The sequence below is a fragment of the Pleurodeles waltl genome, chromosome 5, assembly GCF_031143425.1.
Source record: "Pleurodeles waltl isolate 20211129_DDA chromosome 5, aPleWal1.hap1.20221129, whole genome shotgun sequence".
Taxonomy (NCBI): domain Eukaryota; kingdom Metazoa; phylum Chordata; class Amphibia; order Caudata; family Salamandridae; genus Pleurodeles; species Pleurodeles waltl.
The window spans coordinates 905,941,111-905,965,195 of NC_090444.1; the positions used below are offsets into that span (position 1 = coordinate 905,941,111).

General features: G+C 44.0%; 1 protein-coding gene across 3 annotated transcripts in view; it reads left to right on the plus strand.

Annotated features, from left to right (window-relative positions):
* TTC13 (tetratricopeptide repeat domain 13) overlaps positions 1-24,085 on the plus strand; it is an 815,569-nt gene that overhangs the window by 453,552 nt on the left and 337,932 nt on the right. For all 3 annotated transcript variants that reach the window (XM_069235032.1, XM_069235030.1, XM_069235031.1), the window contains exon 17: positions 12,879-12,963. In XM_069235032.1, coding sequence (XP_069091133.1) covers positions 12,879-12,963 — 85 coding nt within the window. The remainder of the gene's footprint in view (positions 1-12,878; positions 12,964-24,085) is intronic.

The window sequence follows — 24,085 nt, forward strand, 5'->3', positions numbered from 1 at the left end:
AGGTTATCTTTTGTTGCCTCACTCCTACAAACCCGGAAACATGCAGGAAAAAGAGTGGAGACTGGTGAATTTATACTCTTTAACCCAAAAGGCTTATTAACCAGCCACCCTGGGCAATCAAACTGTTGCAGCAGTCGGAAATTTTTTCATAGTTTTAATGCATGCCCCCCTGAAAAGAGCTGAACCATAAAACGACTCTACTGAAGTGTAGTCTCTGCACTTGAGGAATTTGTAGTAAGAACCAGTTAAAATTATTTGTAAATTACATAGCTTCCTAGAAACTCCTGCCCAGTTGATTATAACAGGTGCTTTTCCCAACCGATTCCTCATCTTGGGGTATCTCCAAGGAGACTGAAAAAGGAATTTTATTATTTATTTATTTTATTTATTTATTGCGCTAAGTGGCGTCATGCCTGAGCTTGTCAGACGTCATACCGTGAAATGACTTTGAGTAGATGTTTTACCATTTTGACTTCTTAGGAACCCCTCTGACTCACTGCTGGAGGCTGGGGAGCTCCACCTAAGCAATTACTACTGTTTCAACCTCAAAACAATACACACAAATTCAGCAAACATTATATATCAAACAAATACACACATTATGAAATATTTTAACTAATTCACTAACAAAACATTGAGAAAATCAACATTTTAATCGGAAGGTTAGTGCTTTTCAAAATTAAGTTTTATTTCGTAGCAATGTGCTGGACTCTAGCATATCCTTTTATCTTTTTGTGCTGGTAATGCACACTCTTTTTTTTGGGTTCAGCCATACTGCCAAATTCGTAATTTGGTGGCCTTCACCACTGACTCGTCGGCAGTGAGACCACCACTGTGGCTCTGGTGGTCTTCAGACTGCCAGGGTCATAATGAGGTCCTTAGTTTTGTTCTATGAGAAGATTTCCTACTTATATATAAACCCTCAAATTGGGGGGCGAGCCAGCGTTTTTGCCGATTCTCTTGGGTGATGCTAGGGATGCTGTCAGATTTATTATTGATCTTGCTGCTCATTTGGAACTTAAAATATTTTTCCTTATTGCCCTATACTAGAGCTTTCATGACAATGATTTATTACATTTTCCTTTATAACTTCTGTATAGTACCTTTTGAATTTTTTTTATAAATCTTCCCAAATTAGCTGTTTCTGTGCTGAAACTCACTTATTGAGGCCTGTCCTTACTTAATTGACTGTGTTTTTTTGCGCTTTGCGGTACCTTATCTCTGTGGCACATTGACTATTGAAACTGAGGTTTAACACTCTCCGATTAATGCACCCTTGGGCACATTGTTGACATAATTTTGGGGTGTACAATTTTAGCGTTTCACAGCACCCACCCACCTAAGCTATTATGTTGCAGAAGCCTAAAAATGTGAGTGCTAAACCACTAAAAAGGTAGGAACTCTGTAATTTGCTAATGTTCCAGATAGCAGTGTTGAAGAGTGTCAGGACCGCTAAGGTGGATCTGTAGAATCCACCCGAAACAGAAGGGCGACATGTGGGCTGAAGCTGTGGCGAGAGAACAAAATATGAAAACAAAGTTACAGAAAAGAAAGGTCTTGAGCTCAATCATTCTTACACACGCATTATTGAGAAGCAGCTTTCCTGCCATCATGGCTTCTTCTCTGTCTGTGGTACCAGAAGTATTGTTTGTACTAAGGCAAGACATTAGCTGTGGAATAGATGCTTAGGTACTTGTATTAAGTACCCAGGGGGCAGGAGTCATGCATGTGCATCTCAGTGTTGAAGACTGTTAGAGATGGACCCTCAACTTCACCCAGTCCATAACACATGATACATATTAAGGTTCTCACAAAAACATGAGATGCTTGTGAGCCAAGCAGACAAGTTACCGTCAGTAACACTTTTCTGGCGCAGACTCTATCTAACCCTGGATTCTTCACCTTAGAATATTCCCCAGGATCTGGAAAATCTTCAGCAGTACCTCTCAGCACCAGTAAGTGAGTCGATTAGCTCCTCATCAAAGTCACACGTGGCTGTTTCTTCACCAAAAACAAATAGCCACATAAGCATGTTTGACTAGTGTGCACCATCTATTGGCATCTTTTAGGTGAAGAGCCCAGTTTGCAGAATGGGGAGGATCGATGAGGAATTTGTGGTTAATGGTCTCTGACAGAAAAAACGTTATGGAAGGCAAGTAACTTGCTCTTCTGATAGAGCCTTCTAACTGCAGATTCCTCACCTTAGACTAATACCAAAGCAATACCTCCCCAGAGCTGAGGCTGCAAACTAGTTCAGACCAAAAAGTCCTAGAGGACTGAACGGGCAAAATGCTTATCCCAGTGGACCTGACTGTCTAGGCAGGAGTGCCCTGTGTACATGTGGAGGTAAGCTCATGTGGCTGCTTGGCAGGTATGCAGGACAGGTACCCCGTGCGTAACTCAGTAGTCGGGCCTCAGCCCTTGTGGAATGGGCCCACATACCATCAGGAGACAGATTTTTTGGTATTGCATAGCATATCTTAATACAGAGTACAATCCATTGCGAGATGGTCCAGTTCTTCACCACCTTGTCCTTTTTCACTGCAGTAAAACTCAGTGAAGAGCTGAACGTCCATCCAATGTGCTTTGGTGAGATCGATGTTAAAAGAGAGAGCTCTCTTTGGATCCAGGTGGTGGAGTCTCTCCTACTCCTTAGAAAGTGGGGTGAAAAATGTTGGCAGCATAATGTTCTGGCTGACATGAAATGAAGTGACCACCTTCATCAGAAAAGAGGCACGTGTCCGAAGAACTGGTTTGTCTTGGTAAAAGCTGATGTACTGACCATGAGCCAAGAGAGCTTGAAGCTTGCTGACCCTACTGGTTGATATAATGACCACTAGGAAAACTGTCTTTGTAGTCCTCATACATGCAAGTGCTGAAACGAAGAACACATGAGGTATGTCAAACCTAAATTCAGATCCCATTGGAGAATACCAAAAGAGGGGTAGGAGGGAAAAAATGTTTCAAACTTCTGAAAAAAGTGTCACAACTGGTGACTTGAACAGGAAGGGGTTGATCCAGCAGCCGCAAAGTTAAAATAGCCAAAAAGTAACCCTTAACAATGCCCAGGGTGAGGCCTTGCTGGGCTAACAACAACACAAACAGCAGCACCTCCGAAAGAGATGCAGAAGGGGAGTCCACTTGTTGTGAGGAGCACCAAGCTACTAATGTTTCCCAACGGCAGATGTATGTAGTTTTTGTTGAGGAACACAAAGCTGCCAGGATGACATCACCGACCTTAGGAAGCAGATCAAAGTCTCTCAACTGTCTCGGCTCAATCTCCATGCAGGACCCTGTCCTCTTGATATGACAGAAGATCCTCTTGAAGGGGCAGCCTGATTGGAGGACGGGTGCTCATGCTCAGGGTTCAGAATATCACACTCTGTGTGCACAATTCAGAACCACTAGAATGACTTAGGCCTGATCCGTTGGGGCAGGAGCATTGGCGGAAAGGTGTACAGGAGTCTCATATTACGGTCTAAGTAGATCGTGTCTCCTAGCAGGAGCTGGTTTGGAAACTCCAATGCACAAACTTGCTGGCAATGCGTGTTCTTGTGCTTGCGAATGAATTGAGCCCAATTCTCGAAAGAGACTTTGTGCCACCTCTGGATGTAATTACCCTTTGTGAGGCATCAAGTTCTTCTGCACTGGCGGTCAGAGATCCTGCCAGGTGTCTTGCTGGAGCAGGAAGATGTTCATCTGGAAGAGGTGAATGCCATTTCCTAGAAGATAAGTATCGATCACTATTGTCTCCAGGTGAGGAACGGAGAGAGGACTGCCGCTGACCCAGTCGCTATTTGCTAGCCTGACTGCTGAACTTCTGCAGTCTGTTTCAAAATCTGGACTAAGTTTGACAAATTCCCCTGATGCTGCGCCCACTGGGACTTCAAATCCCACTGCAGAGCAAGCATGTGCCATTGGGTATTCCTCACCACCAGGATGCAGTAGGCCATCAGCACCAGCAGCTTTAAAGTCAGTCTCACCATAATCCAGGCCGGAGGGCCGAATGTCCTGACTCTTTGCACTGGAGGATAGGCGTGGAACTGCACAATGTCTAGAATAGGGCAGATGAAAGGGAGTGTCTGAGGAGTCTGGTGTAACTTTCACATGTTGATAGTGAACCAGAGCAAGTGCAGGATGTTCACCATAGTCTGGAGGTGGTTGACAACTGCTTGGAGCAAGCCTACCCTCAGCAACCAGTTGTGGAGGTAAGGGAAAACTGGAACATCTGTAGGTGTCATGCAACCACAACATTCACTTTTGTGAAATCCTGTGGGGCACTGGTATGACTGAAGGGGAGCACAGTGAACTCGAAATTGTCGTGGTCTACTGTTAATTGTAGATAATGCTTGTGAGCCTGCAGGAAAGGGATGTGGAAATATATCCTGCAAGTGTATCGCTACTAACCAGTCTCCAGGGAAAATGTCAGACAAAACCTGATCCAAGGTGAGCATCTTGAATTTGTCTTTTTTCAGAAAGGCATTGAGAGGGCACAAATTTAGTAGGGGATGGAGGCCTTTGCCCCTTTTTGGCACCAGAAAGTAGCAGAAGTAAGAACCACATCCTGTGGCTGGTGTTGCCACCCTCTAACTGGCTCTTTTAGCCAAAAGAACCTGTGCTTCATGGTGGAGAAAGCAGAGATGGTCCTTCAGCAGCTGTTGTGGGAATGGTGGCAAAAGTGGAGGTGTTTCCATAAATGAAAGGGCATAACCCCACTCTCCAAAATTTGTAGCACCCACTTGTCAGAAGCTATTTCTCTCTATTGGGGCAAGTGGCCCCTGATCCTGCTGCTGACGGGATGGTTGTGTTGGTTAGAGGGCTTACCTAAGGTGCTGTGTTAGCTGAAGGGGCTGGGGACTAGCAGTGCACTGGGTTTGGCTTCTGCGTCCTCTATGGGACCTGTGACTCAGCTACAAAAAGGCTGGGAAGACCATTGGGCTGGAGGGTAAGGCTGGTATTGCAACATCCCTAGGAGTCCTGGCCGCAACCACGGAAGAGATGAAAGGACTGTTGCTGTGATCAGGAAGCCAGAGAGACGCCCAGGAATCTGGCAGTAGCCCACATTCATTAAAACGCTTGAGTGCCATGTCAGCTTTGTTGCCAAATGGGCAGTAGACATCAAAAGACATGTCGGTCATGGATGATTGAACATCCCCTGAAAACCCAGTGGACCGTGAAGTGCCACCCTAAAGGCCATGGGCTTGCCTAGGGAGTCCATGGTGTGATGTCTTCACCTGATGGCAAACTTAGCTGTATCCAAATTGTCCCCCAGGGCTTGGCTCAGGATAGCTCCATCTTCTTCAGAGAAGATGGGCACTAGCTGTGCAGCTGAATCCCATAGAGCATGGGAATATCAGCCAAGAGTCATGTGGTGTTCACCGACCATTTGGCCAAGCTGGTGGAAAAGACAATTTGCTTCCCAAAAGTATCCAGCCTCTTGGATTCCCTGTCCGGTGGGTTGGAATGGAATGTACTTCTGTTGACATTACCTGTTGAGGCGTGCAACACCAGACTGTGTCAGGAGGGATGCTGGGAGAGGAAGGCTGGGTCTATTGGTGAGGGGCGAAGGCAACGGGCAGTAAAATGATGCACAGGAGCCCCTTTGCTGAGTTTAGTCCAGGTCCCCAGAAAAACATCTGTGAGAGCCTTATTAAAGGAGTCATGATCTTGACCTCTATGACATTTGAAGGTCCCGGACGCATGCCCTATGCATCACTGTGGAAAAAGATGTGGTTAACTCTGAAACTGGGCCAGGAGGAGAAAGCATGCCAGAATATAGGGGGGAGGGGGGGTCAGGCCACTGATGTCACAGAGATCTTCAACTAGTTTTCTTTTTCATCTGGATCCTCCTTAAAGGGTTCATACTCCTGTTCTTTATCCCCGCCTTCAGGTAGGAAGGGCCTGTCCAAGGGTGGCAATTCCAGGGATTGTGGTGTGGTCTCAAAGTCAGAAAATGGGATAGGCTCATGGTCCTGTGGCACCACCGGTATCTGGTATTGAGTTGGTCAGATTATGGCCAGTGTGGGAAGTACCCATGTCTGAATCAGACTGGATCTGGGGATGGATCCAGAGAGCCCGGCTAGCATCAGGGGCAAAGGCATCTACGGCAACCCAGCAGAGGCACCTCTTGGCTCTGTGGGGCTTGAAAGTTCACCAGATGGAGTTGGTGACCCAGAGATGGCAAGCATTGCATCATAAAAGTCTATCAGTTGGGCAGGGATCGCTCCGGTTCAGAGAACTCGGAGAAGCGTGTAGCGGCTGAATTGTGGGAAAGGGGTCCCTAAGCATAACATCTGAACAGGGAAGCTGAAGAGTGCTTAGACTACTACTTCTTGTGCTTCTTGGACTCATCCAACATTGAGCAAGATATTTTGGAGTGGGAAGACGACCGTTCGTGGAAGCAGCTCCAATAGCAGCCTCAGATCTCTTTCTGGAGCTGGATTAGAAATAACGCAGAGCTTTCTTGTGCCAGACCACCAGGTTGCAGATCGCATTGGGGTGCATTGACTTGAACTTGTTGCAGGCCTTGAAATTGAGGTGTAAGTCCAGGCGCCAGAGACAGACCAAGTGGGGATCAGATGCAAGCATTTGTCTGTGACATTCCCCACAAGGTTTAAAACTCGTAGGTTTGTTAGGGGACAAATCCCTATCACACTGGGAGTAGTTGCTCAAAAAAGGTTTGACAACAAATCTAAAAAAGTGGTAAAAAAAGGTGACCAAGATAGCTCTCCCTATCTGCACTATTGGTGCGGAAAGAACTGATGTGAGTGCGTTAGGGTGGCTTATTTAGTGGCACCACTACATTACTTTCAACATGGATGACGTTGACACGCCGCAGATGTACTGCTCTGGATTTTTAACATCCAGTCTGACCCCTGGAGGAATATTCTAAGGTGAGTAAACTGGGGTTAGAAGTCTCTATCAGCAAAACATCCTCGTAATGATGAAAGTAGATAATTAAGGAGCTGCTCTGCAGGAAAACTTGAGCAGATACAAGGAAACCAGGGACTAGAGGCTGCCAATGTAGAACTTGCTAACTGGTGCATTTCCAAAGCTGAGAAAAACTAATGTTCTCAGTAAATGTTTGTGTCCTCCACAGGGCAGCAGGTTAATGGAGCATTAAGGCAGCATGTGGTATTACTGTAGTTCAACCATGTGACAGTTCACGAAATTGACTGCACTATATAGTATCCTAATTTTATGCCCTGTACCCTCTGACATCGAAAAAGAGTTGTAAAACATTTCCATTATGGCCAAACAAAAATATTTAAAGAATTGAGGATTTTTGGAAACAGAAGCATGCCTTTACGAAATGTTTGCAGAGAGGGCTCAGTAATTTCTGCAGGATGAAAATGTGATGTAGCACACATTTTGCAAACTTGCAAACCCTGAGTTGATGTGTCAGTAAGCACTTTTGTGGGGATGGCACTGCCGCAGGAAGTATCCATTAAAAATTGCACCACCAACTATTTAAAAAAAAAAAAGATCTGATGAATGTGTTATTAATCACTTTCCCTCACTGCTGGTTAATAAAACTCAAGTTGCTTCTGATTCTGTGTGTGTGTGTGTGTGTGTGTGTGTGTGTGTGTGTGTGTAAAGGCTGCATATATCACTTGTGTTTTTCTCAGAGCAGTGTCGCTGGGGGACTCTGAATGTGCTATATGTTAATGTAGCTCTTTTTCAGGCATGTGGGTTTTTTAAGCTAGAGAAATTAAATTTTCCTAGATCTGATTTTGTATGTGAGCATATGTCAAGAGATCAAAAATCCTCAGGAAAAGCAGGGTGTCCCCAGAAACAGGCTTTGTCAAAAAAAGTTAACATTTGGGAATCAGTGGTGAAGAAATGCGCGTAGGACAAGGACATCTATGTAAAATATATATTTTTTTTTTTTCTCGATACGTTGTATAAACTTCTCCATCTTTCCCATCTGTGAATTAGTCACTTCTTTTTATTGCACAATTTAGCTAAAAAATGAGCTTTCTGATGTTCATACTGTCCTAAGACTAATATTGGGCAGATAAATCTGTCAAAATCTAGTGGAAATCACTTGTTTTTTTTTACTTGCCTATGGAGCAGTTTTTCCCTCTGGAACAGTACAAATTACTTTGTGGAAAAGCCTCCATGTGCAGGCTGTCTGCCCTTTGCTGAACCACAAAATGATTCTCCATGATACCGGTTGTCCTAGCTATTGTAAATGGCTGCCTTTCATTACCTGCCATGGTCTAAATGGACAAGTTACTTACCTTCGGTAATGCCTTTTCTGGTAGAGAAGATATCTGGCACAGATTCTTTACCTTTGAATTCTTCCCAGGCATCAGGGTGGATCCGGAAGATTTTCGTGAGCAGTACCACTGCATGCTGGTAGGGGGCATTGATTGGCTCCACCTTGGTCATTGGCGTCATCTATGCCAGATGTGACATCGCAGGTCCTATATAGGCGTCCCCCACGCGTGCCGACATCAGTTTCTTTTCAGGACTTTCCACTCCAGAAGCACAGAGCCACGAGGAACACTGACCAGTGGTGTGTCAACAATAAGGCCCAGAAAGGGGAGTCCCTGCCCCTAGAAATCAGTTTGCGGAGCTGAGAGGATGGGTGGGTGAGGAAGGAATCTGCAGTTAGTTATGGTCTCTACCAGATGAGGTATTACTGAAGGTAAGTAACTTCTCCATTTGATAGAGACTTCGAGCTGCAGGTTCCTTACCTTTGAAAAGACTCAAGCAATACCATTCCCGGAGGTAGCTTTATGGACTAATTTCAAACAAGAAAGTCCTGCAGGACCCAACAGGCAAAGTGCCCATCTCTACGGACCTGACTGTCCAGGCAGTAGCATTTGGTAAATGTGTGCAGAGATGCCTACATTGCCGCCTGACAGATGTCAAGGACTGGAACTCCACGTGCTGACAAAGTGGTTGTAGCTTTAGCTCAGGTAGAATGAGCGTGCAAACCCACAGGAGGTTTCTTTTTGGCCAGTGCATAGCAGATCTTAATGCAGAGGACAATCTTTTGCACTGCTTTGTTTGCACCCATATATCTTACAAAGAGTTGGTCAGTCCCTGGAATGCCTTTGTACGATTAAGGTAGAACGCCAACACGTATTTGGTTCCAGCAGGGGAGTCTCTCCTCTTGTTTAGAAGTATGTCTGGGTGCGTAAAAGGTAGTCAAGGTGATGGATTGCCCTACATGAAAGGGCATGACCACTTGAGGCAGAAAAAAAGGCCTTAATGTGAAGCACCACTTTGTCAGGATAGATAGAAAGGTACAACAGCTTAGATAAGCCCTGCAGCTCACTCACTTTGCGAGCAGATGTAATTGCCACAAAGAAGCTGCTTTCAATGTGAGAAGCCTGAGAGGACAATTGTGGAGAGGCTTGAAAGGAACGCACATCAAAAAAGTTAGAATCAAATTCAGATCTCACTGGGGCATAATGAATGGGGGTAGAGGAAAGAGATGTGCAAGACCTTTGAGGAGCAATAGGAGACTCAAACAAGGAAGGTTAATCTGGCAACCTCAAAAAAGCAGAAATAGCAGACAAATATCCCTTAAGTGTGCCCAGAGCAGAGCCCCGCTGGGCAGCAGGAAGGATTACCGTAGGATCTCAGAGAGAGGGGCAGAAAGGGGATCAACAGACTTATCTCTGCACTATGCCACAAACAGCAGGCGTATACCATTCTGGTGGAGGGACGTCTGGCTGCCAAGATTGTTACAGATTTGGGGAAGAAGCTCAAAAGTTGTCAACTGCCACTGCTCAATCTCCACTCAAGAAGGCAGAGTGGACAGGTTTGGTGAAGAACCCTCACCTGCTGCTATGGCAGAAAATCCTTCCGAAGGGGCAGTCTGATAAGAGGATTGATGGACATGCTCAGCATACCAGACTCACTGTGCCCAGTCAAGAGCCACAAGGATTACTTGGGCCCGGTCACCCTGATCTTTTTTAGAACTCTGGGCAGGAGTGGTATTGGTGGATAAGGTGTATGAGATGCCTGAATTCCACTCAAGATAAATGACTTCTCCAAGTGATTGCTGCCTTGGAAATTCCAATGCCCAAAACTGCTGACAATGCACGTTCTTGGCGGAGGCAAACCGATCTAATCAAGGCTGTCTCCACTGCTGAAGGAGACCTTTCACCACCTACAGATGGAGATACTATTTGTGATCCACTAGGTATTTTTGGCTGAGTTTGTCTGCTCTGGCTGGCTTTCAGAGGGCCCACCACATTTGGAGTCACCAGGGATATGCCCTGTTGTTTCAGTCATGTCCAGAGGTGCAGAGCCTCCTGACAAAAGGTACATGACCCAAACCCTGTCCTGCTTATTGCAGTACCCCATTGCCGTGGTGTTGTCCGTGAACACCTCCACCATCTTTCCCTTCATATGTGGAAGAAATGCTTTGCATGGATTGCATGGAGCTCCAGCATGTTGATGTGGAGTCCCAGCTCCACCGGAGACCAGATGCCTCTGATCTCCACCTCTCCCAGGTAGCTGCCTCATCACAGGAGTGATGCCTCTGTCACTACTGTCAGATCTGGGGGTCAACTTCTGGCCCAATCATTTTTCATTAACCACTACTTCAGCTCTTTTGCAGTTCCCGCCATGATCTGGACTATGTTGAGAGATTCACCTGGTGATGCGCCCAAATTAATTTCAGGTCCCCCTGCAGGGCCCGCATATGCCATCTGGCATGTGTCACCGGCAAGATGCAGGAGGCCATGAGTCCCAGCAGCCTCAGAGTCTGTCTCAACGAATCCCAGGATAGAGACTGAAATATTGGCATCATTGCCTGAATATCCTGGACTCGCAGCTTTGGAGGATTCTAAGACCGGAACTGTAGTGTGCCCAGAAGAGCTCCGATGAAAGGGAGCGCCGGAGAGGTAGTCAGGTGTGACTTCGCACGTTGATAGTAAATCTCAGTGAATGCAAGAGGTCTGCCATAGTTTGGAGGTGGGAAGCGGGAGGCGATAGCCTGGGGCGAGCTTGCCTTCAACAGTCAGTCATCAAAATAGGGTAAGGCTGAAACCCATGATGCCGGTAGATGAACTGCAACCATTACCATCACCTTGGTGAACACAAAAGGGGTGCTGGTAAGACCAAAGGGGAGCACGGTAAACTGAAGTTCTTGTGACCTACTGTAAACCACAAGTAATGCCTCGGGCAGGCAGGACAGGGATGTGGAAGTAAGCGTCCTGGGAGCCTAGTACTACTGTGCAATCTCTTTGGTCCAGGGCAGACAAGACCTGAGCAATCTTGAGCATCTTGAATTTCTTCTTGAGGACGAGATTGAGTGATCGAAGGTCTAGGACAGGGTGAAAAAATTGAAGGTCTAGGACAGGGTGAAGACCCTTGTCCTTTTTGGGGACCGGAAAGTAGCAAGAATACTAACCACAGCCTACTTCTGGCACATGAGCCCTCTTTATGGCTCCCTTGGCCAAGAAAGCTGTGACTTCCTTGCAGAGAAGGGACATATGATCATCTTTCATCCGATTGTAAGATGGTGGCATAGATGGAGGGATAGTTTTGAAGGGGAGGGAGAAGCCCCTTCAGACTATCTGCAAAAGCCACCTGTCTGAAGCATTGGCTTGCCAGTGGGACAGGTGATGGCGAATCCTACCACCAACTGGTTCTTGGTAGGTTGGAGGCAGACTAGGAAGGTTTAGAGGCTGCTGCTGAGGGGTTTACTGGCAAGACCTCTGGCCACCTGAACCACAAGGTCAATAGATCCTGCGCCCTCGGCCATGCAGAGGGTCAGCAGCTTTTGTAGCATGGTAGCTAGATGGGAAATGGCGAGGTTGGTAACCCCTTCTGCAGCCACGAAAGGGGTGGAAGGCAGACTAACGGGGTGAGGGGCTGCCGCGAGGACCTGGCCATAGCACAAGAGTCCTTGAAGCCCCTAGCACTGAGTCTACCTTATCACCGAAGAGAAGGGTGCCATCGAAGTGCATGTCCTTCAAATAAGCCTGGACATCCCCTGAAAAGCCAGATTTCCTCAGTCAGGCATGACACCTCAGGGCCACTGTTGTGGAAACCATTCTGCATAGCAAGTTGGTTGTGACAAGTACGCAATGAATTGTGAACTTTGCTGCATCTCTCCCATTGGCAACAGCCTGGGAGAGTACAGCCCGGGCCTCATCCGTGACCTGTGGCAGCACTTGTGCACAGCAAGTGTGAATAATGGCCCTAAAGGCATGCAGTCTTCACTGATCGCAATGCAAGGCTGGTGAAAAAAAAACATATTTTCCCCACATTAATCCAACCTTTTAGAATCCCTATTCAGTGGAGCATTAGGGAACGTGCCTTATTTCATCCATTCCGTTTGGCCGCCCTTTGGTCATTTATAATCGGTTTTTATGTTTAGACCATTCTGATTAATTCCAGTGTATCGAGGGAGAATAGCTAGCTAGTCAACTTCCCTTTTCTGAACCCCTCTCTGGTTTGGAAAGGCACAATATGGCTAATGTGGTGGTAGCAGAAGACTGGGATTCCTGAAGCTGCATGTGTCCATTCTGATTAATTCCAGTATATCAAGGTAGAATAGCTAGCTAGTCAACTTCCCTTTTCTGAACCACTCTCTGGTTTGGAAAGGCACAATATGCCTAATGTTGGGGTAGCAGAAGATTGGAATTCCTGAAGCTGCATGTGTCCCATTGCCAGAATTCCCAATAATGACAGATAACCGACTTAATTCTACTTCGTCAGACAGGAACATATATATTTCGTCAATCAATACTACAACATCATTCTCATGCATTTTTGCTATTACCATTGAATATTTCTGGTTGAGCAGCAATGTTTGTGAACATGACTGTAATGATCAAACTTATGACATTCAGTTTTCTATGCCTAAACAGTAAAATGTATTCTTTTTATATTTTTCACGCTTGCAGTGCCAACAACCCAAAAGGCCTTTTAGAAGTTCGGGAAGCTCTTGCAAAAGTCCACAAAGTGGAAGATCTCCTCCCAATAATGAAGGTAACGTTGCATATGTTTGTTAGCTCTCTCTGTTGTAAAGGTGCTCTTAATAACATGTATGTATTTGTATATAATTATATTTTTTCTCCTCAAAAACATACCAAAAGTGTTGTGGTTACAAAGTAAAACCTAAAAACCACAGAAATAAAATGTATGCATTAGTGTTGATATGGCTGATGACTTCTCAGTATCATCACTGATAATATCACTGATGTCATTGGCATGATAAATCATCTCTTTACTTTTCTCAGAGGCCTCTCACCCAGCCAGGTGTATGCAGAGGCCTCTGAGCTCAGGTCTGCACCAGCCCCTATTTCACCCATACCAGTTGCCTTTGGTCCTACGCAACCTGCTCTGGCTGGAGGAATTATCCTCAGGTCAGGCCCTGTGCCTAGCTCCACCCCACCCAGACCATCTGTGCATGATCTTTTTACTGACACATTAGACTATCTCTGGAGAGTCTGTGGCTCTATACATTGGACCATTTTTTCAAACTTTTTGATCAATATTCTGGCACTATAGCTTTTATTTTATTTACACACAAAAAATCACAGATAATTTTCACAAAACCAAAAAAGTATTACTATTTCGATCAAGATGCTACATCACGCAGAAGTGAATTGTGATTGTTATTCCTACTACTTTCTAGAGCAAAAGAAGGATGGAGGTCTTTGTCCTGCATCCTCACAACACCTTCTTCCAAATGACAAATTCAGGATGCTCACCCTGGGCCAAGTCTTCTCTGCCTTCGACACTGGAGGCTGGATGGTGGAGTTGGATCTGCAGGACCCCTATTTCCATGTATCCCTCCTTCAGGCCTACATTAGCTACCTGTGGTTCGTGCTGCTACAGGAGCATTTTCAGATTGCTGCGTACCGCTTTAGTCTCACTGTTCCTCTCTGGTGTTCGCAAAAGTGATGGTGGTGGCAGCAGCACATCTTCGGAGGTCAGGAGTTCCAGTTTTCCCCCTCCTTGATGACTGGCTGTTGAAGTTGAGCTCACCCCAGGCAGTCATCAACCATTTCCAGATTACTGCAACTTTCCTCTCATCTTCAGGATTCACTATCATTGTGCTGAAGTCGCACCTGACTCCTTGTCTGACAGTCCCCTTCATCTGAAATTTTCTGGGCATGATATGGTTTTTCTGCCTTTCTCCTGGAAAGGAGAGTCCCAGACATTCAGGCTGTGATCCTGATCTTTCAGCCTCTGTCTGGGATTTCCATGAGGTTTACTCTTGCTTCCTGCATCTTGCATGTCAACCACAATAGGTGACATATGTGGACTATACAGTGGGTGAGTCTCAGTGTGCCAAACATCAAGGGCACCTCTGCGACCTCATCCGGGTTTTAGAAGAGACTGCAAAGGTCTGCAGAGGTGGCTGCTGGACCATGGTTGGGCCAGTGGCAGCCCTTTCTCTCTACCTCACCCAGAGCTAAAAGTGATGACCAATGTGCCACTTATAGGTTGGGGCGGCAACTTATAGGCTGGGAGAAGTGGAGATTGTAGGACTCTGGTCTCTGTCCAGCAGAGTCTCAGATCCATATCAGCCTTCTAAACCTAAGGGCCATCAGCTTGGCATTGAAAGCCTTCCTGCCATCCATCAAAGGCAATTGGTGCAGGTGCTCACTGACATCACTGCCATGTGGTACTGCAGCAAACAGCGTGCAGTGGGTTAAAGGAGAACCAGGACCCCTCTGTTTTTCACCCAGGAGCAAGGATAAAACTGGCAGACCTGCACCCACACCTCAGATCCCAATCAGATTCCAACAAGGAAGAACTACAGGAGAAGGACTGCCCCTCTGGACCCTGGCCTGCACCTGGACCCTGCACTACGAAGGACTACACCAGCTGCACACTTTGGCTTCACCACAAGAAGGACTTTGCCTGGCTTCAACTGGTTCAAGGAGGGACTCCCTGTTTGCTACAGGTGAAAAATTGCAAACCAGAGTCCCCTGCACCCACATCTGAAGAAACCAATCAGCTGACCAGTGGCCAAAAAGGAGTTTGCGCCAGGTGCATTCCGGGAGTTGTAGTCCACACCCATAAGGATCATCTCAGAGCTTCTGGAACCTTGGGGTGAGCTGTGGACCCCAAAAGAACCTTAAATGAACATCTGGAAGAAGATCCAGAAGTTTGAAGAACTTTTGAAAAACTCTAGCCGGCTTGCCTCAACCGCGATCCGACCTGACTTGCAGGTTTGTCCCGGTGAAGAAAATCTCCAAAAAAGAGACTAAGTCCGAACATAGAAAGTTGACCGGGACCTCCCAGCCAGCGTAGCCGAGGACGGCTCCAGGGACGTCAGATCAAGATCCAGGTTTACCCCGGTCGAAGGATTTTCACCTTGAAAAAAACGACTAAGTCCGAAGGTAAAAATCTCCACCGAGGGCTCCCACAACGCATATCCAGAGAAGAGTACCAGGAGGTCGGATTGGACTGGCAGGTTCGTCCCGCTGAAGAAAATCTTCAGAAAAACGACTAAGTGTGAAGGTAAAATTTTGACCGTGGCCTCCCGCAGGCTGTAGCCGAGCCGGGCTCCATCACGATCGGCCTTAAACTTTGACTTTGCCCTGGTCGAGGTGCGAGCAGATGACCAGATTGGCGCTTTTTATTTCTAGGCGCTAGAAAACAATAATTCTTAAAAAATTCATATTTCCGGTTCCCCTTATCCGATTTTAGTCATTTTTATGTCATTTTAAAAGATAAACATATATTCTATTTTTATAAATTGGTTTTGGATTTTTAAACTGTCTCCTGTGTTTTATTTAATTACTGTTTCGTGATATTTGAATGCTTTACACTCTGTCTCCTAAGTTAAGCTTTGTCGCTCGTTGCCATGCTACCAAGGGTTGAGCTGGGTTTAATTTACTGAGACCTAACTAGACCTAAGTGGAGGTTAGTGGCCTATTGCTAAGTGTAGGTACTTACTTGCCCTTTCCAATAACCCATTTTCCAACATTCGCCTAGAGAGGCATTTTACTCGCTCAGTTCTACAGGATGTTTTTGGTTTGAGTACATTCACAGCAATACCTCCTAATAGGTATGGCTTTGGAATCTGCAGTTATAAGTCTCTAACAGATGAACAACTTGCCTAGCTTCAGAAAGTCCCTTTCTGGTGAGATTCTATCTAAATAGATTCCTCACTGATCCTCCCCATTCTGTTGATTGGCTTCTTCCTAATAATAAGATCCCAGGACTGCGAATCTGCACACTGCTTGGAGTCAGTTTGCTGTTTGGGCCGTGCCTGTATAGGCTCTGCATGCCATTTCTGGAGTGAAGCAGTGTCAGGGCGGAGTTGCACAGTGCCACCTACCACCGTGCACAGGTACTACTGAAAAGGTTTACACATCCTGTCTGGTGCCCGAAAATAATTCAGAAGATGAAGAATCTGCAGTTAGATCTGCTGTTAGATACTCCCCACCAAAAAGAGAATTACCTCTTTCTCAAAGGTAAGTAATTTATTTGTCAAGGGGTCACAACTTCATTATGTGAAGACAATGTTATTGGCCATAACACCAACCACTAAGGGAAACCTGCGGTCTTTAACTGAAAAGCGAAGCTCCATCTTAGGGAATGCTTAGAGTTTATTTTTTTCTTGGATCCACATTGTATACCCCTCAGAAAACAAATGGTTACTTTTAATGAATGATTTCTGAGGGGAATGCTGCTCTCCCTGCAGTCCCCAGCAATACTTTTGTAACATGCTAGTGGTGCCTCTTCCTAGACTGCGGCACCACAAGCAGGCGAAATTATGCAAATTAACCTACAAATTGCATTATGAGGATGTCCCTACCCATGAGTAGTGAATAATAAATGAATCTCCTCAGCCAAACAGGAGGCTTTAATTTTTTATTTTCAGCCCAACAGTCCAGATATTTAGACATTTTAACCTTAATTTTCTAAAGAACTACTTAAAATAATTACACCAAATCAAAAAAAGCCAGATTTCCCAGTAAAGATCTAGATTTCAGCCAAATTTGGTGTTGTTATTTTTAGACGTTTGGGCTGTAGCACTGTTCAGACTTTCCCATGAAAATGTCATGTGGAAATTGCATCTTAGGGCTCCCTTTTATCGAGGCCCCAGCTTGGCGGATCACCCTGTAAATTTCTAGGAGGAAGCAGAGGTGAATGAACATTTTATTTTTTTAGATGTTTCCTGAAGAGTAATCAAACAGCACCATAGTTATTAGCAAAACAAAAAGTCAATTTTCTGTTTTAACTTGGCCCTTACTATAACTACCCAGAGGCGACCGTTATCAGTTCAGGTAATAGGTTAAACTTAACTGAAGCGAGTAAGTGAGTGTGAAAGAATTTTAGCGATCTAGTGAATAAGCTCTTAGAGATAGAGGTTAAGTGAATTTGTGAATGTGCAATCATTTTGTTTTCTGCTTAATTATTCTTATGTACTGGAATTGTTATATTGAGGATGATATAGGTTTGTATTCTGATCAAGCTATGTGATTAAATAGTCCTTACACCACATGACTGTTGTTTTTGATTGTATGCTGATGTTCCACTTTATTTTCATTTTAAACTGTGATTATCTTCAGGTATCAACATCAATGATCTCATTATTATAGACAGTGTTTTGTGTTTTTTATTGTATGTGTGATGATATGAAGAGTTTATAGTGGATGTGGGAAGTAGGCTTTTTCAGTGTTTGTGCTGTAGCCAAGGTGGTTCTCTCATCCGCTTTAACTAAGGATTATTTGTATTTTTTTAGCGTTTCTTGTTTGAAATTTCAATTCCCTAGCTTAAGTAGCCACAGGCATTAATCAGGCTTAGTTCCAATGCTGCAAGGGGGACCCAAGCCCAAATCGGTGACCTGCAGTGTATTGACTCCTGTTTTAGTGACATTACGTTGCCAGGTCAGAAGAGTAGTTCAAGTTTTTACATATTTCAATAGTATTTCATGAGAAAATTAGGATTCAAAATGCAGTGACACCAAGCTTAACATGATGGGAAGCGCCACCCAGTCAGTGGATGATCCATTACTTTTGTATTTCCCAAACACTGACAGTTGTGATTATAGAAAATTAAAAGTAGTAATCGAAAAAGATGATCACCTTTGCCTCACAAAAGTTCTTTCCACAGTTGAAGTCAAAGCAATTGTCTTCTTTGGAGAGGATTGTTGGTGACCTATGTAATACCTTTCACCATTTTATATAGTCTCCTCACTCTAATGTGAAGGATCTTGCATGTTACATTGTTCTAGTTTAATGTGAGCGTCCTGGCATGTGTATTCAACTCTGGAAAAATATAAATCTATGCTTAAGTTGGAGGAGTATGTTTAAACTGAATCCCGAAAAGTACAAATTATGGTGTCGAGCTTGAACATGTTTAGAACATATGTGGTTCCAGAAAAAAGTGGTTCTGGGGGGAACATATAAAACTAAAACTCTGTCGGAGCGACCAGTGCCTGGTACACTAATTGGTGGTGGTTTTAAAAGGCCATTAAGACTGGCTTGGTTCAAAATTTACTCGGTCCACCAGCATTTTTCTTAAATTGCTTGGAATACCAAAGAAATAGACAGTACCCAACTGAATTTACCTATACGTTGTGCCATTCAAGAAAGCTACTGATCAGTTGATGACTAGTTAAGATTTGGGTGGAGGTTTCTGTTTCTTTACCCCCTTAAGTGCAAACATCATGTTACTTGAAAATGGTGCAAGGGATCCAACAGAGCACCATGCACTCATGTTGGAAGATTGATTGTTTTCACGAACAGCTGTCATTTATTGATGATTTTATGAAAAGTGGCATGCTTCTGTATCAGGACATGGATAGATGTGGCTCCTTTGTTAAACATTACAGAAATTGTGCCTTTATGTAATTGTGAGCTGTCTCAAGATGGTCCTCAGCTCAAAAAACAACTTTGCCTAGCTTTCCCTAAGTACATGATGGTTTGTCCTGTCAAGCATCATCTTAGAGCTAAAACTGGTATAGTACCAGACTACCAAAGTGAGAACAAATGTCCTGCTGTTTTGAGCTTGGCTGGAGCTAAACCTGCATGCAGAACTTTACTAGGAGGCCCATAATGTTTTTTTCTCAATTAGATAATGTAGCTTCTTTAATTGGATATCCTTCTCAGTTTTGAAAGATGGATTTGGGGAATTTGTGAAAATACACAAATTGATTGAGTAAAGATGGTTTCATCCTCAATAGTCTGCAAATATACACATAAAATAGGAGAAAAATGAGGGTGGAGGCCAGAAGTGTATGTGTTATGTTCAATTCAAGGAGTACAGTTTACCTGTCAAGAGTTGTTCCTCCCTAGCCAAGGCCATTGTTTGTATATCTGAAGTTCGTTTAGGTGCTTATTCATTTTTCATACGTATGGAAGAGTTATGCTTTAGAAATTTGCATACTTGTTTGCCCAAATATGTGCTATCAAGTTTTTTTGTTTTTTTTATTCCCACTTTGTTCACTCTATTCTTGGTCAAGGAAATCCTGGATTTTGGTCTGTATTTTTTCATAAAAGATGTCAGTGCCAAGAAAGTAGCTATGGCTCTGGTCACGTTTACTGGTAAGCAGTGCATGGTTACTCAGTACCTTTTGTACATGAAACTAGGAGATGCACGGGTTCCTGAAAAAGACAAATGACCCCATGGTCTAAATTGCCTCCCAATTCCCCTGCAGTTCTGGAGAAACCCCAAATGTACATGCAAGTAATACACCAATATCTAGTGATAGAGTTAAAGGAATAAAAGGAAAAGAATCAAGGCAGTAAAGTTCTGTTGTTGCATTACCTCTTTGTTTATTTTTATTTTTATTTTTTACAATTTAAACACAAAATAAATGTGTACAAGATATGTTTATAGTTAAATTTTAATTTTCAAAACGCTACTTGAAAAGAAAACATAACTTTGTTTTTCAGTGGCTTGTGAAAAACAAATTGACAATTTAACCATGATGCTTTGTGCAAATCGAAAAATCTCAATGATAAAAATCCCACTTTAAAAATAGTTGTGTGTGATTTGTGTTGACATTCTTTCCATCAATGTCTCTGTAGTCATCCCCATTTTGATGTTGTCCACAAGGGGGGGTATTTTTTCATCATCACTATTGTACTCTAACCTCCCTATAGGAAGGCCTCTTTGTGTTGTTACATTATGCAGCATACCACAACATGCCATGACTTTACAAGAGATGTCTGGTGTTTACTGCAATGGTCCCTTACTCTTGTGTAGGCATCCGAAGGGTCTTTTCAGGGGGGGAAATATCCAAGTACATTAAACATTACAAGAAATCCTGCAAATATATTGAAAAAATAAAAGGCATATATGTTTTATTTGTACTAAATTTTATTGCATACCCAAAAGAAAACCTTCTCTCCAAACTGTCCTGTAACCAGATGGGTGTAGAGACCACAGTGGCGGAGGATATATGAATCATGGGTACTGCCTGGATAGTGTGCTTCAGGCTCAGGTAATACACACTCAGTATTACACACTACTTAAAGAATAGTAATTTTCATATTTCTTTCTAAAAATTCAGATCGGAATGGTGGACAAATAGCAATATGTATTTCATAAATGTAGCCAGTTACCTGAGGAAATTGTGCTTCTCTGAAAAATGCAGCCTTGTTGTCTAGTAGGCCATCTTACGGAAACACAAAGCAAGTACTAATGTTTAGCAACATGCCTTCAAGAACATTTCTAAAAACCCTGTGAAATGCCTCATGCCTCAGCCAATATGGCTTGGTATCTCCCTGATGCCAAAAGATGTAAAAACACAGCATTTGAGTGTTTGAGGGAATGGCCTGGGCTCTACATGTGTCTATTTCTAAAAACAAAAACAAAAAATTACGCTCATTTAATTTATTAAATCTAAAAAAGCACTACTGGTAAGCCTGTACTTTGTTTAAATGTCCTCCTCTGTTTGGTCAAAGAGTGTAACTCTGACACTATAAATCCTCTCTTGCCTGTTCCTTCTCTGTACTGCTGCTGAAATGTGCCTCCTCCACACTACAGCATACAACGCAGCTGTTAGAAATTGGGTTACTGGTTGACTGGGGTGTGAACCCTTGTCAAGCAGCAAACATATTCCTAGTCAGGGTAAGGCAAAGCAAGCTCCAAATAAACCTGTGCTCACACTCTCGTAACTTGGCACAGGGCACTAAGGTTTACCTTGAGGCAATGTGTAAAGTATTTGTGAAACCCTTCAAACAGTGAACACACCACACAAAAATTATCCCACACCAAGTTAGAAAAATAGAGCAACATTTAATAAATGAAACAAGACCAAAACAACAAAAATCCAATCAGTAGAGCCGGATAAACTGTAATGTAATGCCTAAAAGCATAAAGCATCAACTGCAGCTATCCATTTGCACTGGACCGGGTTAAAGTCAAAAGTTCAGGCTGACCGCAATGGAGTGTGGGTCAGATACAGTCCCAGTTTAGTCTTGCTGAAGTTTACCTTCTCCAGTTTTGTGCCAAGTGTCCTGTTCATGTTGGAGAGGATCACAGGGAGCAAGGAGAGTGTTGCGGGCTGTGACCAGCATGGTACGTGAAAAGGCCTGCCACCATGGACAGGCGAGCTGATGCTTCTCGCTGGCAGTCCCTCAGAGAGGTCGATGCTGCTGTGTGAAGAGACATGCTTTTGGTGTCTTGCTCTGATTTTCAGTGCAAGCAGCGCAATTCCAGTGTGAACTGTTAAGAAGAGCCCAAAAGCTTGAATTTAAGGGCTCAAGAGCCACACCAAGGGTCCAGGACCTGGGAGGCATCTTTTGGGGATCAGGATCTTGTTGAAGACGTGTCCAGGAGCTGTTGGGAGCCTGTCATGTCCCTGTGGCTCAGATTAGGAGGCCAGCAAACTAGCCCTTTGAGTCACTCTGGGAACCTGGGTTCAAGATGGGTTACAGGTTTTCACCAGGCCAGCGGGCACCAGGCAGGAGGTCTGCACAGTAAGGCAGCAGCTCCTTCAAAGTAGCAGTCCAGCAGAATGGCAGTCCTTCCAGTAGTGCAGCAGTTCTTCTTCCTGACAGATGATCCACAAATCCAGAAGTATACTGAAGTGGTGGTGTCTGCGGTCCTTTTATACACTGGTGCCCTGGTTCTGAAAGGTGGAAAAAGCTTCTAGACAGTGTATTGGAACTGCATGGGATTCCCTACCTCCCCTGCCGTGGTGCCAAGCGGGTTGAAGTAACAATGCAGGGTTGTTAAGCCCTTTATGCGGAGACAGGACACAGCCTACTCAAGAATAAGTGAGGTTGGGATCAGTTCCACCCTCCCATCCTGTCAGCAGTGGCCCATCCAGGCCAACCCTAAGTTCCAATTGGGTGTGGTTATCTAGGAGGAATACACAAAGCCTAACTGCTTACTACACCCAATCATGTGATTAGAGACAGGTTGCAGTCACCAGATGACTAAGGCAGGAAAATGCCAACATGCCAAAAGTGGTATTTTCAGACTTGCAATCTAAAATCCACTCCCCAATAAGTTACGATTTTAAATTGTGACTCCAGAGACACCAAACCCAAGGGGGTCCTTCTACTCATTTGGCAATTACATATATAAAATGTAATACAGTAAGCCCAATATTATCCTTTAGGAGTGATAGGCCTTGCAGTATTGAAAAACAAATCTAAGCTTTTTTCACTACCAGGACATGTAAAACTCAAAAGTACATGCCTGACCTTTTGAAAACACTGCACCTTGTCCTCTGGGCTGGCCAGGGCCTCCCTTAGGGCTGCCCTAAATGTATAAAAAGGGAAGGGTTGGGCCTGGCAAAAGGTTTATTTTTCCATGTCGACATGGCAGTTTAAAACTGCACACACAGGCTCTGCAGTGGCAGGCCTGAGACATGTTCAAAGGACTACTTAGGTGGGTGGCATAATCTGTGTTCCAGGCCCACTAGTAGCCTTTAATTTGCAGGCCCTGGGTACATGTAGCGCCCTTGCCTAGGGATTTAAAAGTACATTGATTATGACAATTAAGTATAAGCCAATGTTACCACGTTTTAAGCTGAGAACACAAGCACATTTGGACTGATTATCAGTGGTAAACTGCACAGACCCCTAAGGCCAGTAAAAGTGAAGTCTGCAAAAACAGAAGGTCTGAAGGCAAAAATTTAAGGGAAAACCACGCCAAGGAGGCCAGGTCTAAAGGCAGTCATTGTGATAATATTTAAAGCATTCGGGCCCCTTTTTATAGTTTGCATCTCATTACCACCTGCATCCATTGAGTGGTAAATTGTGAGTGTAAAACGCTTGTTTTGCAACAAATTGCAAATCGTTTGAACATGTAAATACCAAATTACTGAATTGGTTTTGTGAATCAGAAAATGTTGACATCGCAAAAATGAGAATCAGTAAATATTTTGTTTGCGGATCTAAATTAAGAATGCTTAAAATGAAACACTTTGAACATACCGATAGAATGTTTTAGCGGTTGCAAACCAGTTTGCGACTGGTTTGCAATCTCAAAAGTTTTTGACATAAGACCTTCATTCTTGAGATTTGGAGCCTAGTCCACTTTCCAAGAATAAGCAATTTGTCTTTCAACTGCACGATCAATAAATTTACATTCAACGTTCATCTATTTGGAACATAACAGAGATGTTTCCTAGCTGTAAAATCCCTCTTTGCTAGTTTAGTCAGATAGTGCTTTAAAAACGTTGCCCCACTAAATGTAGAACAGGCTATATGTATGACCTCAGCATCTGAGACACCATCAAAGACAAATACCCAACATATTTGAATAAAGTTTAACTAAGAGTTTAGTAGTCAGATATGTTTGATATGTCTTTGTCTGAAAAAAGGCAGATGTAGGTTGCTGTCCATCAGGATCTAATGCTGTCAAATATTTTGGAGGGTAATCTGTCAGATCCCACTCGAACAATTGAGTAACCGCCGTTCACTATGAGCCAAGGACCAGCAGAGATTGAAACACCCTGGCTATGGGCAGTTTATCATTTTCAAAGCCACATGTCATTTAGATCTTGTGTTAGGCAAGTGTTGGTTAGGATCTGATCAGGAACAATATAATAGAGCCTTTTAGCCCACTGCTGAGAGCTATACATGTTATTAAGGCCCTAAATCAGAGTTTTAGGCCCAAGCTGCAGGCAAGGGTCTGTAACGAGGAAGAGGGCTTTTAACAACCAGTATACCCTGAGGCAGAA